Raw genomic sequence first — 19,389 nt, 5'->3', positions numbered from 1 at the left:
TTATGTCATATAGGTTTTTATTCAATGCAAAAACAGTACAACTTTTGAGGATAAGAACACAAATGAAGTCAGACTCTTTTACATCACATTTCACATGCTTTGCAAAAAACATTAAGGGGTACTGCAGTGATTTAGTATTGTACTTACATAGTTGGGTAATTAGTGAGAGTCAAAAAGAAGAGTCAAAATCAAAGCAGCAGAGGTTAGGGTTTTGTTACTTTAGGACAAGTTCCAAAATCCTGAATCCTGTTGTCACAGGCTCTTTTAATTTGCAAACCACTTATCATCCATTACAAATTTTGGATGATAATATAAGTTGTATGTTAAACAACAAAAATGTAGTTATACATATTAATATATGAAGAAAAAAAAATGGGTGCTCAAATCATGATGTAAAGTAGTTTCATTATGTGGGACATTTGTCATGCAAACACTGCAGCCTCACTACAGACTAAAGTAGCAGCCATTAATGAATCTCATATCTGGGAGCTAATAACTTTGTTAATGGCTTCTAATGCTATCTGACACATGGCTGTCCTTTAAGTATGTCACACTGGGTGCATCTTACTGTATTATGTCTTGCTCTCCGCACCACCGGCCCATTTCTCGCCTCCCAGCAACCCATCATGGTTGTAGTGTTTTTTGCCGTTTAGAAAGGTTTTTCTGTGCTAAAAACCTATACAAAAAGCCAGGGAGAGGGATGCTAAGACATAGATACATATAATAATATTACGTAAAGGTAAAAGGTACAAGTGAAGGGAGGGTGAAAAAAAAAGGATCTGGAAAAGGAAAGTATAAAAAGGAAAATAATGAGCATGGTTTTGACAAGAGGATACATGAGCAATTAGGTAAGGACAAGCAGAACTAGCAACATGGCATCATGACTTTGCGTAAACATACACGCCACTTTCCTAAAGTTAAATGGCGTGTTATCTGTATGCATTTTGAGCTATCCACGTGTATGTCTGCGCAGTATACAGCGGATGTAAACATACACACCACGTTAGTGTTTTTTGCCGTTTAGAAAGGTGCAAGAGGATCTTTTGTGCTAAAAGCCTATAAAAACAGCCTGAGAGAGGGATGCTAGACAATAGATACATATAATAATATGATGTCCCTTTCTATTTGTCATCAAAGTGAATGGAGTGATTGATAGAAAATGTATATGTTCTTGTGTGTCTCATTAAACCTTTAGAACATCGTGAACTGAAACCTGCTTTTTGTCACTTTGTTCGCCGAGAGCTTGTAGCTGCTTTCAAAATCAACTCACAGACGGTCAATACAGCAGATAATAGAATAGGAACCACAAAACAATCATGATTGGATTGTTACATAATCACGACAGTCTACTTGATGCCTGCCCACATGTGAATCCACCAGTTGGTCTGCACAGTCCAGCTCATCTTCTCACACTCAGAGATTTGCTGGAGGAAATGCTCCTTGGCCTCTGCTACGCCCTGTTGCTCCTGGAGCGCCTCCCGCAGGTAGCGCATGTCCTCTGCAGCGCTCAGCTCTGGGATGCCCGTCAGCAGCATGAGGGAGAAAAGAGTGACCAGCAGACGAGAGTGCGAGCGCAGCAAGAGGTATGCCTGGGTGCAAGTGTCCTGACATGGGCAGGTGGGATATACAAGACAAGGAACGGAAGACAAGGAAAGAAGGACAAAAGATAATATGAAATAAGAAACAATATCTGCAAATTTCTACCGTACATTTACACATACAGTATGCACAGTGGGTTCACTTGTCCATGCACTTATGCAAACACATAATTTCCATCAGATAGAAGCCATGCTGTACAGAAATACGATGTGACCCTGAATGATATACTCATTTCTTTAATGAACGCAAAATAAATCTGATAAATCGTATAATAATTGTATAATAATCTTTAAAACAGCAAGATGCATGGTTTTCATTAGCTGACACCAAAGGAAAACAAGACATTCATGCATAGAACTTAATGTATTCACGGACATTTAAAAAACAGTAATAAAATAACTTATCACCAGGCTGAAAAGCCTGCCGCTAAAAATAGTCCGCAACAAATGCAGTATATACTCCTGTTTTAGTAGTATTTGATGAAAACTACAGTGCCCAACCGTTTTGTTTTTGTTTTAAAGATATAGATATGAAAGGGGAGAGATACGGGGAAGATGTGCAGGAAATTGCCAGGTCGGATTTGAACCGTGGGCCTCTGTGTTGAGGAATAAACCTCTGTACGTGGGTGCACACTCAACTAACTAAGCTACTCGGGCGCCCAGTGCCCAGCTGTTTTAGGAAATGACTGAGCCTTACTATTCTACTATATGACTTGATAAAAAGTTGTAAATGTATGCCTTCAAAAGGAACCAATGGGATTGAGGCTAGGAGCCACAGACTGGGTAGGAAAGCTGGAAAGCATTGACAGACACATTATTAGGATTAATTGACAATAGGAAAATATAAAACAACTTCAGCCTTATCGTTAAATTAAAGTATTAGTATAATAACACACAAACAAACACAACCACACCTACACCTACACACACACACACACACACACACACACACACACACACACACACACCATCTTCTCACCCTGAAGCGCTGAAAGTAGAGGCTGTTGCTCCCTTTCTCTCTGCCCATAACATACAGGAAGTCAGGTGTGAGGACGAATGGTACACGCTCCCTGTTCATCCCCAGGAAGTGCTTCGTGTTACCCAGGATGTGACCGAAGTCGATGTGAAACAGGTTCCCTTAGAGGACCAGGAAATACAAAAAGCATTTAAGTTCTGTCCATCCACTCTGTTCATTCATCTTTTCCTCCTTCAGTCGGTCCCTGAATGAGATTTACATTATTTGGATTGTTTACGTTTGCACAAATGCAGCTAGTGTGGTGTAAACCAAAAGTGTGTGGTACATACCTTGGTCTGTGATCATGATGTTGTCATTGTGTCGATCTCCTATACCCAATACATAGGTGGCCACACAATAACCAGCACATGACTTCACAAATCTCTCCGAAGTCTTGTAGTGCTGTAGTCAAATAAGATCACAGCAGTGCAATAACATGATTGGTAATGTGTCAAAGCATGAAATGAATTTATAATGTAATATTACGACATTATTCATTTGGCTCTTGTATAAAACCTGGCTTTGAATCTTGTCCGTGTTTTCTGTTTTACTTACTACTTCCTGGAGGGGAGATTTGGACTTGAGCCACTCATACAGAGCATCGTTTCTGAAGGCTCCTGTCGTTCCTCCGTGGTTCCTCTGGACTGCAGCGATGGTTGCTGCATCCCTCACAATCTCAATGATACCTGTTGAGGAGAACTTGATGAGATTCACTGTGAGTTTCTCTGTTTTTTCTCTGTCAATTTCCACAGGACACCCAATTTGTATCCTGGGTGCTGGGAATTATCTGTGTTAAAGGAAGTGTTGGAAAGTGTTTTACAGCGTTTGAACATTAAGCACCCTTGTTCCTGCTTACTTAGTTTATCTTTATCCCTTAATTATAATCCAATATCGTAATGACTAACAAAAGGTGCTCCACCAATCAAAATCTGCCGGGACTTGACTCGTAGCGGCACACCAAAACCATCCTGGAGACACACCACCCATACGACACATCACTCTGAACTAGAATTAGGTAGTGGTACATTTTAAGAAATATAAACCCCTGTAAAATGTTATATACTGTTAATTCTAGTCATGTTCAAACATTTTGTATTGCTGTTGACAGTATGATTTATGGAATGATAAATAGAGAAATCCTAAATTCCCTCTGTAAAAACCTTTGACTCTAATATGTCGATAGAAATTTGGAATCTGGCGCCATCTAATGTTTACATTTCTGTTCTGGATATGAATGCAGATCAGCACATATTTAATTGGATAATACCTCATTTGCATATTTAAACATACAATTTCAAACAACATGTTATGCAAAAAGTAATTGTCTTAATGTAAGTAATCAACTGGGGAGGTGTCATGGTGATTTCTGTTAGTTTAACGTTTTATCCTCTTAATGTGTTTTGCCTTAAACAGCTTAGGTTACTGAATAAATGGATAATAAATTGCCTAGTGACCTATGTTGTGTCCTGTGGCGATGCAGCCATACGGAACCAGGTTAAGGTCCAGAGATTTCTCCTGCCAGATAGAGTCCATCACCACCAGGGTCTAAACAGTAAGGTACACAGAGTCAGGTGTCACTTTATCCAAAGTTGAAATATATTCACACAAAAAAAAGTAATTAAGAGGGAAACTTCTCTTTGACCTGAATGACCAGCATGTCCTGTCTGAGGTCATCCCCCTGTTTGAAGATTATTCCCACAGGTGTGGCAGAGGTGGGCGACGGCATGGGAGAGAACTCCAGCCACAGCGGCTTCTTCTTCGAGGCCATCACCTTGGATTTGTCCAGCTGGACGAGAGGGAAACGAAGAGAATTGATTTGTTTATGTCGAGCTAGACAGTGCATAGGCTTTCAGTGAAGGTCTGATGTGGACTATAGCCTTAAAACTGCAGTATCAGTACTACAAGTTTGATTATTATTATTATTTGATGAGCCAATTTAGAAGTGTCCCCCTAACATCCATCCATCTGAGCAAATGAGTCTGCACACACACAGGCTGCAGCATTCACTGTCAAACTGTGAATATTTAAGTAATTATTAGATTGGGTAGTAAAAAGTGCTTGTTTTACCACCAACATGTTCAGATTATTGCTCAACACTGGACCAATTTCAAAGATGTTTGTATATATTAGTCACTTAAAGGGGCACTATGCAGTTTCAGCCATTTCTTCGCTGTTTTCTCGCTTTTTGCTCGCAGGTTTCTCTATAGAGCTCCCCCTACAGCTTCGGAATAGATATTTGGCAGCTCCTATATTTACTTGTGTCTAACTCCTCGCTCTGTCAGTCTGCCGTTTCCTCTTTCTCTGTTCCTCCGACAATGCTTTCTGCTTCTTTTTTGCCGGCTCAGCCATGACGATAGTGTGAAAAACTCCATCGCTACCTTGTTAGCCGGTTCCTGTGAAGCAGTTCGTTACATCGCGAGACCTGATATTGCACGATACTTCCTGACGCTGAGGCCGGGGGCTCACCGGCTGAAAGTTGCAAGGGTGGTTTTTCACAGGCGCTAGGGGGAAGCGAGACGACCACCATTCAACTCGAAAAAAAGTCATATAATCATTCCAATGACACTGAAGCTGTTCAGGTAAGGTACATTAAGCTAAAAAAAACTGCATACTTCCCCTTTAGAAAAAACAATGCATGGGACAATAGAGTCTGGGTTAAAAAATACCAAAATTACCCTTCAACCAAGCAATCATTTCACATTCTGACAGGTCAGAGTGGCTAATAGAAGAAATGATGATAGTCAGGATGGAGGATAGTGATAGTGAATATGAAAATTATGTCAAAAAGTGCAGATAATTGCACTTAAGACTGGGCAGGAGGAAGAAAATGGAGATGGATGGAAAAGTAAGAAGCAGGAGAGACAGGGGACAACACACTTACAAGAAAGAAAGAAAGAAAGAAAGAATGGAGAGAGATATTGTATTGAATGCTTTCTCTTCAGATAAATGATAGCCTATACCAATGCGCAAATGCCAAAGTTAAGCTACTAGCTAGCTGATGAACCAAGTGCAGCAAAAAAGTCAGATGTTTACTTCAGGAGTTGGTGGGGAGCGTAGAGCACAACAGAGCTAAAAGGAGAATGAATACTGGATCCACTCAGGTGGGAAAAAACTTCAAATGAATGCTAATATGGCTCCATGGTGCTTGACGCACTAATAGGGAACATGTTTGCTAACATGTTAGACATACCGGCTTTATAATGTCAATGATGCATTTACAGCTTGTTGCACGGACCCTAATCCCCTATACAATCTATCACTGCAGGTTTAAAAATTCTAAAAAAAATCATACTTTTCACAAAAAGAAGTAAAGGTAGCGAGTTCGACCTTTGTGTGAAAGGAAAAATGTATGTATGTGAGAACTGTGTGTGGTCAAAAGGGCATTTTAAGTTACTTGTGGCATGAGGATAAACCACACACAGAAGACTTAACCTGCCAGACAAAAAATATTCAACACTCATCCAACACCAAAACACTCACAATATACACACACACAAACAGCATTGGCAATGCTTACCAGGATCCTTCCAGCTTTGATGCGGGGGTCAAAGGGCAGCAGGAATTCATTTGGCAGATTACAGTTTCTAAGAAGCTCTTGAAGCCTGAAATGAGCTATACAATAGAAACACAAAGACACAATGACGCACCAAATTGCTTCTTTCAGGATAAAGGGAAACTGGCAAAACTAAAAATCTTTTATATATATATGTAAAAGACAACCAGTTAATAATATACATAAAAACACCCAACCACCCACATTTACACATATCATTATTAATGTGATTTCTTGGTGTATATTAAGGGGAGCTCCATATCTGGTGCTAATGGCCAAAGGGTGTGAGTCTAGACTTCCAGCTTTCACTTGTTTTTTAGTAACAAAAAAGCACTGAAGCTTTTGCAATTCCTCCCGGAGAGTTGCTGCTTTCCCATAGCTCATTAACATTTACATGCACTCTTAGACCAAGTTTTTAAACATACCTAATTAAATACCTCATACACCGTCCTGCTGCCCTAAATACTCACTCACTAGTGCATATTTATTTACGGCAAATAGTCCTCAAAAACTACAGTGCCCAGCTGTTAGGAAATTATGATAGCATACAGTATATTCATGACCTGTTTTTAAATGGGCATGGAGCTGAGAGCCACAGACAGGGAAGAGAAGTCAGAAAGTGTTGTACTGAGGGACAGACACACACATTTGATAGTTTCACACTTTTCATGGGATTTGCTTACAATAGTGGTGGACTTTTGTGATTAGCCTTTGCATCTTATATCACCGACCTGCTGAGCACACAGGTTAACATCAACTGCTCCCTGCAACGTAGCCGATGCAGCATGACTGAGGGATGGCAATGCCAAAACTGATATATCCTAACACCTATCAGATGTTTTATGACTCATGATGATTGATGTCAACACGCTGCAAACCAAATTTCCCACTTGGAGAAAAGATAGATAGATAGATAGATAGATAGATAGATAGATAGATAGATAGATAGATAGATAGATAGATAGATAGATAGATAGATAGATTGATAGATCGATAGATAGATAGATAGATAGATAGATAGATAGATAGATAGATAGATAGATTGATAGATCGATAGATAGATAGATAGATAGATAGATAGATAGATAGATAGATAGATAGATAGATAGATAGATAGATATAGATAGATAGATAGATAGATATTGTGAATATTGTGATATTATGAAATTCTTTCAGACATTTAAAGTCCCCAGATGATGTATTCTAATGACTTCGGTGATGCTATGACTTTTCCTCTAATGCCACCAGCAGGTTGACATTTACTGTAAGTGAAATTACTTCACAACTATTGCATGGATTGCCATATACTACTGTAAATTGCAGGATTGGAGTGTCATCATCATTGAACCAGCCCTGTTAAGCCCTGTTGAAGTTGAAAATCTCTTTTGTATGGGATCCTGGCTAACACAGCAGCATAAAAAGTCAATTTTAAACCTCCAAGAATTGCCACATTATTGTGGTGGAGGGGTGTGTGCGTCCCTGTGAACCTGGAAACTGTGTTGTCAGGGGCTACAGCTCCCAAGAGAAATTCACAGACCTCTTATGGAGGTCTGTAAAAATACAACTAATCCATTGGAATGTCTATCTTAGATGTGTCTAACCTGTAGGAGGAAGGTCGGTCTTGTCGGGGTAGAGATTTTTAATCCTTATAGCAACCTCCTGTAGGGCCTCCACAGCCTGAACTTGCTGGGTGAAGCTGTCAAGCATTGCCTGACCACAGCCCAGCAGGTAAGCCTCCAGAATCACAGCCATGCGCTGGCGAAAGTACAGACACCCTGCCACCTCACTGCGGACATACCAGAAGAAGAAGTGGCCAATTCTCTTGCTCTGTGAAGTAGAACACAGAGAACATGAGGAGAGTTCATATACTGTATAATCATTATTTTTATGTCTATAGGTGAGTTAAGGTGATGTGAGTCAGAGAGCAGACACAGATTTAGCTGCAGTTCACATGTTACTGCAGTGAGACAGGCTGCAAAAAGGATTCACTGTTAAAGTGAGATTCTCACTGAGACGGTTTTTTTTTCTTTCTGTTAAGACCACGGTAATAATGTTAACATGGCTTTAGTACAAGACAAGGTTTGTACTAAAGTGCAGATTTAGGAGTTGAAATTGCACAGTTAATTCAAAATAGCTGAGTTCCTGTTGGGTTTAGGATACACCCCAATTTTCACTGGTCTACCTGATATTTAAAGAAGGGGACTTTAACTTAAGGGGCGCTGTTGAGCCATTTCGTCAAAAGAATGTGTTAGTTTTACAGTATGTGTGTGCGAAAAAGCCCCTCAAAAATGTGATTCATTGTGCAAAATAATAATTCCTTTAGCCCTACCCAGCTGTGTGAAACTGATCATCTGAACCCTTTAACCCCTTAACCAAAAATAATTAACCTACAGTGAACAAATTATTTAGAATGTTCTTTAAATGGAGGAAAATGGCAAGAAAAATGACAAAGGATGTACAACATTGTTATATACTACTCTTAATAAAGATATCTGATATTTGTTGTGTACACCGTATATTCGGATGCTGCATGACTCACCCGCAGAGCGCTTCGGATGAGGAACCGAGCGAGGAAACTGTCATGGTAAGATTCCACTTTGAGGGTCTGTATGAATAAATAGGATAGAGATAAACTGTTAGTAATGACACCAATCTAAAGTCTAGTTAGATAAGTGTTTCTTCATCAAAACATGAAAATGATTCACATCCTTTTGAATGTGTTCAAAATGTTAAAAAGAACCACATTATTTGATAAGAATGTGCTTTAGTGATGATCTACAAGCAATGTGTTTACTTTATTTTTATTCTTTTATCTTTAGTTCCAGTCTGAAAGGTCCCACACTATATTACATGTATTTTGGGATTCTACTAGATGTTCAAAAAATACATACTGTCTGTCTGAATATACCTGCATAGGCGGAAATTGCAGGGGGGTGTAGGGGGTTCAGAACCCACCCCATCTGAGGGTTGTCCCCCACGAAAAAAAACAAACAATAAAACCACACTTATATTATATATAATTCAAATAATTGTGTAAGTAGTAAAACGATACCAACGCAAACAGGGCAAAAAAATGTATTTCAAGTTTAGAAACATATCAGTTTGATCCACTGCTTGGTTTCCTCCTTTATGTTAACTAGGCAGAATTCCAGTGGGACTCGTTGGAGAGAGTGAATTGTGTATTTTCTTTTCTTTTATATAGTGGATGCTGAGAATTAATTAGTCATGACATAAAAATTATGTATTTTTTCACAATCCGCTATGTTAGGTATAAAGTTACTTAGCTTAGCTTGTAGAATAGTTTATTAGCTAGCTTGCTAGTTCCACCCGCCATGCTTTCATGCTACACACTAGTTATAGAAAACTGTACTAATTTAGTGGCCTGCTGGCTGGCTAGTTAGTTAGCTTGCTTACTAGGATGCTCAGTTTTCATTTCAGCATCATCTGTATTAGATAAAAGAATGACTTTATCCCATGTTTAAAGTGAATAAAACAGCCTTGCCAGCCTGCTTACAACTACAAATATCCTATACAAGTACAATTTTGTATGTATTAGTTGTGTCCCCTTCAATAATTGCTCTTAAGAAATGTTATGTTGTGGCTGGGTTGGCTCAGTGGTAGAGCAGGCGCTCATATACTGAGAGGTTCATTCCCCCTCTTTCTCACCTAGCTGTCCTGTCAAAAATTAAAGGTGGAAAAGCCCCAAAAAATAATCTTAAAAAAAAAAAATGTTTTAGTCCCCCATCTATTTCATGACATTTACGACCATACCTGTATATACCCTTTGTCTGTACCACTTCGTTTTAGCACCTGTCTCTTCGTAGCCCAGTGTGCTCTAATTTGTCAGCATTTCCCATGTCTTCCGTATCTGCGCTCTCTGAGTCTCTGCACCGTCAATGCAGCAGGGGAATGATTGTAACGGCACTGTCTAGCTCTACACTTCTATACAACCACAACTGCTGAGGATGCTGACTTTTTGCCTGGGTGTAGCTTTAGCCTTAGTCTGTTAGCATGATATCATGTCCATCAAGTGCATATTTAAAACTTCTTTTACAGATAGTTTTTTTGGGCTTTTCCGCCTTTAATGGACAGGACAGCTGGGTGAGAAAGGGGAGAGAGAGAGGGAAGACAGGCAGGAAATTGCTGAAACGCAGTGAACCTGGGGTTTTGGGGTCACCAGGGTCTGGGGTTGCTGCCTACTTTGCCCCGTTGGTAATCCAGTTATGGTTGAACATTTTTGATCTGAATTATTGAATTTTTAATAATTTCATAAATTATGTCACAATTTATTAGTTTATGTATTTACTGTTTGGATTGTTTTTGTTTTATTTAGGAACAATAGGTGTTAATATGAATCCATACTAACTTAAGTGTGCTGTTTTTTTGTGCTTGACTGCATAGTATTGGTCAGGGGTTCCAATAGAAATTTTGTTATTGTCACAGATCCTCCACACACACACACACACACACACACACACACACACACACACACACACACACACACACACACACACACACACACACACACACATACCTGCACCAGCTGCAGCAGATACTTCAATACATCATCATTGGACAGGCTCTCCAATCTCTGGACTGCCAGTCTCCTAACCATTACGTCAGCAAAGTCAATGCCTATTAGTTCCAGGGCCAATGTTACATCCAGTTCTCCAGGATCCCAGTTTCCCAGTAGCCAGTGGACATCCTCAACCACTCTGCGGTTCATCCAATCAACATTGCGCAGATAATGGGGTAGATTTGAGGCGTAGCGGATGCTCTCCTCCCGGAACCTTGTGAGTCCAGATCTTTTGGTGCTGGTGACTGGAGATGGGAATCTGAGAGTTACAGTGTCAGTCAATGAGTCCTGGAGAGGATTTACATGCAGAGAGGAAGAAGCTGTGCTGGATGAGGTGGAAGGGGGTGAGGAGGGTGAGGAGGGTGAGAAGGGTGAGGAGTGTGAAGAGGGTGAAGAGGGTGAGGAGGAGAGAGCATTAGAGGAAGCAGTAGATTTGGTCAGGGTGTGCCTGGATCCAGGACTGCGGGAGCTTTCAGAGGAGCTGAAGCTATTTGGCAGAACCACAGGGAAGCTGTAGCGGTCTAGAAGGAAGCTGATAGCCATGGAGTCAGCTATGTCTGGGTTAGTAGCAGAAGACAACTTGTCTGCCTGGTAGGTGATGGCCCCTTCTTCCAGGTCAGGGTAGGGCCACATATGCATGGTGTAGGGGCCCTGGCTAAGGACGGACCTGCAGGGATGAACAAGTGCACAATTGGAAAAGATTTGTTATTAATTTGTGCTATACATGCAATTCAATTCCATCAGTGTTACAGGTTGTATTTTTGCATCAGCAGAAGGTCTGCTTAATTTTTGGCACAGGCCCCCCTGATATAATTTCCACCAGCTGCCATTGATTTATGCCCGTACTGTATGTCTTGGTAAACATGAAAAGCCTACATGAAATGTTAAGTACGAAAGATAAAGTAGGAAATTAAATCATGTAGCTCTTAGCTATAGTTAAATGTAATGTTACCGTGTTATCCCTTTTTGATATTTAACACTGAAAAGACACTAACAAATGCATCACAGTGTTGTAATTTATATTAAAAACCTGACCTGTGATCAATCAAGAGCAGATTGACAAAGTAGAGGACTTTCCCCTTCTCTTTCTGCAGGTCTTTGGTTACTGGGGCAATGTCACCACCACTAGCAATAATAGTGAAACCCAGCTTGGCTCCCCGTGGCAAATCCCTGAGGAGAACATCAAAGTCCAGCCACTCATTCCACAGCACTTCATCTGCGAAGGCCTTGGGAAGGGAGGACACTGAAGAGAGAACCTTGTTACCATAAAGTATGGAGGCTTTTACATAAACAGACTGAGGGCATTTGCTTGGAAGTTTTGGGATGTCAAAACCGAGCAATTTCACTCTGAGTCTTCTGTTGCAGTCCCACAAGGATATCATGAAGATGTCATCCAAATCCTTCCCTTCGAGCCGGAGATCATCGTGGGAGCTAAACTGGCCACTGGATCCATCAACAAGGGGCCAGTCCACAAACTTGACAGTCTCATCGACAAGCTGCGACACAGGGACCACAGAGAGGTGGAGGTCTTGAATGGTTTTCAAGCACTGGCGAACCCAGAGGAAATCACTCAGGGGGTAGTCTCCAGATAAAAACTCCTCCCTCCCAGAGACTTTTAACACCAGACGATCAGAAGTGTCATAATCAAGCCCCTGGTCTACCATCACCCTTCTGAATACTGTAAGGAGAACATCTGGTGTTGCACTAAAATCCACCTCTATGCTGAAGCTGATCTTGTTCATGAAATGGAGAATGACAGGGAGCTTTCTGTTGAGCTGGTCCTGTAGGTCATTTGGAATGGGGGCGCGTGTTATCCAAGGCTCTGTGGCATATAACATGTCATCCCGATCCCTTAGCTCTTGTCTTCTCGGAGATGCCAGTGTCCTACGGGTGAATGTGAGCTCACCAAGTCTGTCAGACGGTTCTTTCTCCAGGTTGTATCCAATCAGGTAAGCCAGACACTGCTGTTGTTTCTTCTTCTCCTCTAAATCAACTGCCATCAGCGGTTTTACCACTATGTGCGCCAACAGACGCCCAGTGTCATCACACGACCACGGAATGTCTAACGTCCTGATAACCTGACAGTCATCGTAGGCTTCATACCAGTCTTCCCCCCTGGCATATAGCAGAGTGTATTTCTCTGGGTCCAATACAGCAAGTGGGTCTGGATGGCACCTTTGTTCCTGTGCCTGAAGACATAGAGACACATATTGGAAGCATGTTGATTGCTGCCATTGGGGATTCTGTATACAGAGTAGACACACACGTGGATAGCTCAAAATGCATACAGATAACACGCCATTTGGCTTTAGGAAAGTGGCGTATATGTTTACGCAAAGTCATGATGCCATGTTGACTTTCCGATGTTTTGGGCTCACTCTCACTGAATCACGAGGTTATGACTGCATGGTGATATTTTTGCAATGGAGTCTAACATTAGACTGAGATTACCTCAGTTTAGACGATGCAGCTCTTCTGTCTCTCCTCTCCCCCTAAAGGTCTGATCCTAGAATCGCCCCTGATTGCTGCAGCTTGATAATATATTTAAACTAAGTAAGTCTACAGCCACACTAGCAGTGGGTGTGGCTTACCTGCGTTGCAGAGCTGTGGGAGGTTACAAAGGGGGAGATTGCGAGCAGCTGCGAGAAAGTTGAGAGAACGGACGTGTGCCTATGTGTGTCGTGACGGAAAACGGTAAAATCTCCAAGTTGTGTTGATGTTTTGTCTTCGTCTTGGATGTCTACAAATGAACTGTCAACGGAGCACTAACAAGTGCCGAACCACAAAAAGGGCAGGTCGGCTGACGGAGCGAAGAAACTCCAAGCCAGGGACTACAAGTAAGCCCAATCATGTTACCTGCGGCCTGGCGAACCGAGTGTTTAGCTCTGTAGTTACATATGCATGGGCAGCCAAACCTTGGAATCTCCTAGACGTAACGACAGTATCAAGTTTTTCCAGGGTTGTGGTTATGCCATGACAGTATCATAAACTGTAAATAGCATAAAGGAACAGTGGTGCTAGTCCTATGTGTATTAGGAAATAATTAGGCTAAGTAGCAAAGTATTTATCTATAAAAGTGCTCTAGAATGTACTCAGTTGCAATGCGCAGCTATGAATGTGTATATATTGAAAGAAATGCTTAAAACTTTCAGAAAGAAAACAAAACAAAAAACAAAATTTAAACAATAGACCATCCAATAGGGGTTTGCCTACCTGCATACAGATGCGTAGCCGCAGCTGGTACACACTGCACTGCGCAGGGAGGATGACTGACACTGACTCGCAATCCATATTGACATTGTAATCCTCATCGCCAGACGCCTTCGGTGGACCAGGCCCAGGCTTAAACTCACAGATAAACTTCAGGCTGTTTGCAGAGCAGCCTTGAGTTGACATCCCAGATGGAAAGTCCACAGCATGTGGACTGACAGCCTGACTCAGGAGCAATGCAGGATCCATCGAACCAAAAAATCTTACATAGACAGGTGCTGCTCTGATCCTAAGGTGGAGTCTGTGTAAGTCTGTACCTGTTTGACTGTGTGCTACTGTGTGTTCCCTTTTTGTGATTGTTCGGGGACTTCCTCATTCTTTTTTAATACCACAGTTCAACACTACAACACTACAACGTAGATAGGAATACTAACAAAGCATTTACTGACATTGTAAATGGACTTCCTTGTTCCTATTTGCACTTAGATAACAAATTACAGAAGTCTTTTCTGATATTTTCACAGTTAACAGTCCTGGGTAAATAGTACTTTTACAGTATTCTACTTTAAATCAAATGCAATAAACAACTAAATGAGCTTCCCTTGGTTTGCCAAGCAACATTTGTTATGTACTAACAAATATGGAGATAATAACAAAGAACAAAGTGTTCATAATTAAACAAGTCAAACAGGAGCAGAAGTAAAGTCTTACAAGAATGCACCAAACCTGTTTGGATTGTTTGGCTGGCTATTCTGAGAAGGTACTGTAGAATTCCATTTGTTCATTTCTTTCTTATGCTGAAACCTGCTGCTATCTTACACATATGTGTGCGGCAGGGTGTGTGTTGTCTGGGAGGGATGGGAAGCTGCAGTCAATTGTCTGTATCCCATAATACAATGTGCTGTATATGTTGGTTGGTGAGTGTGTGTGTGAGGGAGAGAGAAAAGAGCGAGTTAAATGTATGTAGGGGATGGGGGGTGTTTGTTTGTTACATATTTTATTAATGATTTATCTTTTTTAAAAGCACTGATCTGGAGTGGCACCTTCAATTCCGTTGTGTTAATACACTGTATTTATGCAATGACAAATAAAGCTTGATTTGATTTGATTTGAATGGATTAAGGATGCACCTTAAATTCTCCTATCTTTGTTAGTGAGATTTTACTGGATCTTTGCACACAATTGCCATAATGTATCAGTGGGGATTTTCATGTGGTGCTTAAGATTTTACCTTGCAAGGCAGCTGGAGATATCGCTCTATCACGAGATCACGCGGGATCACATGTTCTATGTTGACAAATGATCCCGACTGTCAGGTTGATTATGATTTCAAATCACCACTCAGCAGCAGCTGCTGAAGTTCCAGGTCTCTGAACCAACCAACAAGCTCCCTGCACTTCAGCTACACTATTAACAGTATTCAGTACAGCACTACATTCAGTATCAACATTTTGCAATACAACAATACTACATTCACAATAACATTGCCTTTTTTGTATAAGTGGAATCAAAGGGAAGTACAGTGTTACTGGATGCTTTGCACTGTACAATATCTCATAAAAGTATAGAAGAGGAAGTACTGTGGATCTCCTTTGAATTCTTCTGATGTAAAAACATCTAAAACAAGAATAGGATTAAAGCAATTTGAAAGTTTGAGGATGGCCTGTTCCTGTGTTTCTGTACAAATAAATTCTACAGCACCTGTGGCATAGTATATTGAGGTTGCTAAAGATGAATAAGGTGTGTTTGAATCATTAAGTTTTTAGTGGCATACAAATGACAAAGACAATGACAAATGAACACCAATAAATACAAAAATATTTTGTCAAATTGCAATGAACATGGACAAGCAAGTCCATCTGAGCAGATAAGGAAGTCACACTCCCTCTGTGTGTTTTAATCCGAGTCTTGTCCAGCCGCGAGCGCGTCTTAGTGTCTTTTATTATAGTCAGTCAGTTGCAAGTCAATAAGATATGTGGCCTACTTCATGGCTTTATTATTAATAGTTAATAGGCGTGTGTGTTTGTGTCGGCCGCTGTACATTTCCTAAGGTTCTGAAATGCAAACATTTTTTGACTACTTTTTTTTTTTTAAAGGGTGTGCTTATGGTTGCGAGGTTTAACAACCAGAAATCAAATTTCCCTGAGAGAGAAAGAGAGAGCAAAGCACACAGAGAGTACAACTAAAACTCCCACCACTAACGTTAGGCTATACTTATTGGAGTCACTCAATAAGCTAGCTAGTACCCAGCGAGTACAGGCTGTGTACAGTGCGGGGCCACACTTTCAGAAAGCTCTTTCCCTGAGCTATTATTCTCATGACGTATGGACGCTTCATAACACCCCCATCCCTAATTACGGATGGGTGTATCATTAGGATTTTATCGATACTATACTTAAATCGGTACTATTACATATCAGATTGTTTTTAGAAAAATAGATTATTCAGAACAGGATTAGAATGTATTTCTATTTTAACTAAATGTTTCTTGAGCAGCAACAGTAAAGTTTACAACAGCAAAATCACTATATAATCTCACTGGAAACAAAACTAAAATGTTAATAAAATTAAGGACATTCCTGACATTATGACATGACGAACACAGGACAGAATTGGACAGAATTGCCCCTACCAGTATTTGAGTGAACTGGTTCACATTATCTTACTGCCAGACATAGAGGAGGCCAGAGCTCCTCAGTGCGCTCCAGTTATTTTGGCCAGTGGTGGAATGTAACTAAGTACATTTACTTAAGTACAAATTTGAGGTACTTTACTTGAGGCTTTTCTTTTCATGCCATTTTCTACTTCTACTCCGCTACATTTCAGAGAAATATTGTACTTTTTACTCCACTACATTAATCTGACAGCTTTAGTTACTAGTTACTTTACAAATTAAACTGATTGTTTCCATTTTCTGCATTGAGTACTTTTACTTTTTAAGAGTACATTTTCCTGATGATACTTACACATTTTTACTTATGGCGTTTTTCCATTACATGGTACCTGCTCGACTCGCCTCGACTCGACTCAACACACTGTGCATCCGTTTTCCATTGCAGATTTTAGTACCGCCTCAGCGTGGCTGGTCGTCTTTATATGCCGGCTCGACGCACACACCAGCACACAAGTATAAACATCAGGCCACTTGAGCTTGTTTTACAGTTCTGTGGAGGCTACACGCAGAGCTTTCGCCGTAGCCTATGTAAAAGTGGCCTGATGTTTATACTTGTGCGCCGGTGTCTGCGTCGAGCCAGCATGTGTGTGTGTACGTAGGCTACGGCGAACGCTCTGCCTGGAGCCTCCGCAGAACTGTAAAACAAGCGGCACCGCAGTAAACTGCCGTGACCTAACGCGACACACACACAGAACGTGGAAGTGTGTTGTTGCCAAAAGACACACTTAGTTTTAAATGAAGCTGGAGGCAGCAAAAAAAAAACAGCTGGTTAAACTGTTTAACGTCACCTTTTGGTATCGGCTCAGCTTGCTTGGAACCTCGACTGAGGTGGTACTAAAAAAAGTACCTGTTAGCAGGTACCAGGTACTTTTTTTCGTAATGGAAAACCAAAAAAGGTGAGTAGAGTCGAGGCGAGTCGAGCAGGTACCACGTAATGGAAAAGCGTGTTTAGGTAACTTTGCAGGACTTTAACTAGGAATATTTTTACAGTGTGGTATTAGTACGTTTACTATAAGTAAAGGATCTTCTTCCATCACTGATTTTGACTTGTAAAAAGAGTGGACAGCCGTGTGGCGTCTTTCCTCTGATGGCCAGCTCTGTGTCTGTCTACTATCTCTGTTGCAGAGGTTTGCAAAGCAATTAACAGTTGTTTTTGAAATGCTCTCGTTTTGCCCCTGAGTCATAAAATGCCCCATTTGCCATTGAGACTACTCCGCCTGGGCTCGGTTTTGAGGCACAATATTTTCAACTCTTATCTCCTCCACTACGCGCACACCAGCGCCCCTTCTCTGCCTCCACAACTGGAACAGGCTGAGCATCGCATGCCTCATCTCCACGTTCCTCAGCCCGTACACCAGCAGGTTGATGCACGGTGGCACTAAAAGCATTACCAACATGGACATGTGGAGCACGGCTGCCGTGTACGACGGGTTCGGCGTTGCCTGAGAAGACAGTGCCATCATAGCCGCGGTGCCCTCCGTCTCCCACAGCGCGTCCGAGGTCACTTTGAGCAGCAGCGGGAGCAACTGCAGGCACAGCATGCTGCAGTAGAACAACACGGTCTTGCGCGCCGTGGTCTTGCGCGCCGTGGTATTGACCGCGTGGAATGGTATGTAGGCTTGTACATCCTAAAGTAGCAGAACACATTGACCAGCAGGCACAGCAGCAGAGTAAAGGAGCCCAGAAGTTTGCGAAAGACAGCAGCGGCACGGGGGAATCCCATGTGCCGCTCCACTATGTCTGGCTCGCACAGTAGCCCACTGGTAACCAGCTCATTCTTTTGCCCTCCCCCCGTGTGCGCCAACACCATGTTGGTGGTGCTGACGGTGATGGAGTAGACCCAGATGACGCTCAGGACTAGCCGCAGGCGCACCTGAGTGAGGATGACCAAGTAGCGAATGGCGTTGCACACGTAAACGTAGCGCTCCAGCGCCATGCACGTGATGGTGAGAAGGCTGGAGAAGATGCTGACGGTGCCCACGAAGTACTGGGCTTGACACCAGGTGCTGAACGCAATCGTCCTGCGTTGGACTAGTGAGTAGATGACCGACGGACCGATGGTGACGGTCTGCAAAAGGTCGCTCAAAATCAGATTCTTAAATAAAGCAACGCGCGTCTCCCAGGAGAGATCCTCGGACCGTCCGATCCCGAACAGGGTAAGCCCGTTAATCAGAAATGAGAAGACAGTCAGCAACACAAAAATCCACATGAGCGCTGAAACTGCCTTTCCATAGGGCAGTATGGATAGAAACAGGCAGCTGGAAGTATCCAGCCTCTCGGTTACTCGGTTTGTTCGGTTCTCCTCGCTGAACCAGTCGCACTGCTCGGCGAGGTTGTTTGCATCCGCGGCCATCGTCACAGGTGCTGTTGGCATTTTGATCTAAGTGACCTGTGCTGTTCTAATCATCCTCTTTTTCGGCAGAGGCGGTGTACGCCTGACCGGTCCTCCTCCAGCGTCTCCGTCCACCTATAACTTAACCTGCCAGCCCCTCTCTCTCTCTCTCTCTCTCTCTCTCTCTCTCTCTCTCTCTCTCTCTCTCTCACACACACACACACACACACACACACACACACACACACACACACACACACACACACACACACAATCTAACCCCCCTAATTATGTTTAATTTAGGGAAGGCGTTGAACCATAACGCATTCTTACCTGAACAGTATCGTTTATTAACATTAACATGTATTATTATCTGTGGGAAATGACATCATTAGACGAGTGGGGAAATGCTCATCTATCCACGTCTGGTA

The 19,389-nt window shown here is 41.9% G+C and overlaps 2 protein-coding genes across 2 annotated transcripts; both read right to left on the bottom strand.

The window, feature by feature from the left end:
- LOC144520532 (phosphatidylinositol 4,5-bisphosphate 3-kinase catalytic subunit gamma isoform) lies at nt 1-14,303 on the bottom strand. Its single transcript, XM_078254296.1, has 12 exons — nt 13,956-14,303; nt 11,778-12,931; nt 10,701-11,409; nt 8,706-8,771; nt 7,768-7,993; nt 6,131-6,225; nt 4,256-4,399; nt 4,068-4,158; nt 3,169-3,299; nt 2,904-3,015; nt 2,578-2,735; nt 1-1,604 (listed from the first exon to the last, which is right to left on the bottom strand). The coding sequence occupies exons 1-12, from the start codon at nt 14,199-14,201 to the stop codon at nt 1,347-1,349; spliced, it is 3,390 nt and encodes a 1,129-aa protein (XP_078110422.1). The 5' UTR covers nt 14,202-14,303; the 3' UTR covers nt 1-1,346.
- Nucleotides 14,304-17,834: 3,531 nt separating this feature from the next.
- LOC144520175 (melanopsin) lies at nt 17,835-18,979 on the bottom strand. The gene is given in 2 exon segments (XM_078253841.1): nt 17,835-18,247; nt 18,250-18,979. Coding segments are annotated over 2 exon segments (1,143 nt in total).
- Nucleotides 18,980-19,389: the final 410 nt, after the last annotated feature.

This window comes from Sander vitreus, chromosome 7, assembly GCF_031162955.1.
Source record: "Sander vitreus isolate 19-12246 chromosome 7, sanVit1, whole genome shotgun sequence".
NCBI lineage: Eukaryota > Metazoa > Chordata > Actinopteri > Perciformes > Percidae > Sander > Sander vitreus.
Note: the sequence above shows the minus strand (reverse complement) of the source record. Positions and strands in the feature narration are given on the sequence as shown.

Excerpts from the sequence above, each read along its gene's own strand:
- LOC144520532 (XM_078254296.1), bottom strand. The coding sequence starts at position 14,201 with ATGGATCCTGCATTGCTCCTGAGTCAGGCTGTCAGTCCACATGCTGTG. Across the intron at positions 8,772-10,700 it reads ATCTGCTGCAGCTGGTGCAG|ACCCTCAAAGTGGAATCTTA; the intron begins GTATGTGTGTGT and ends TTATTCATACAG. Across the intron at positions 4,400-6,130 it reads TCAAAGCTGGAAGGATCCTG|CTGGACAAATCCAAGGTGAT; the intron begins GTAAGCATTGCC and ends CCTCTCGTCCAG.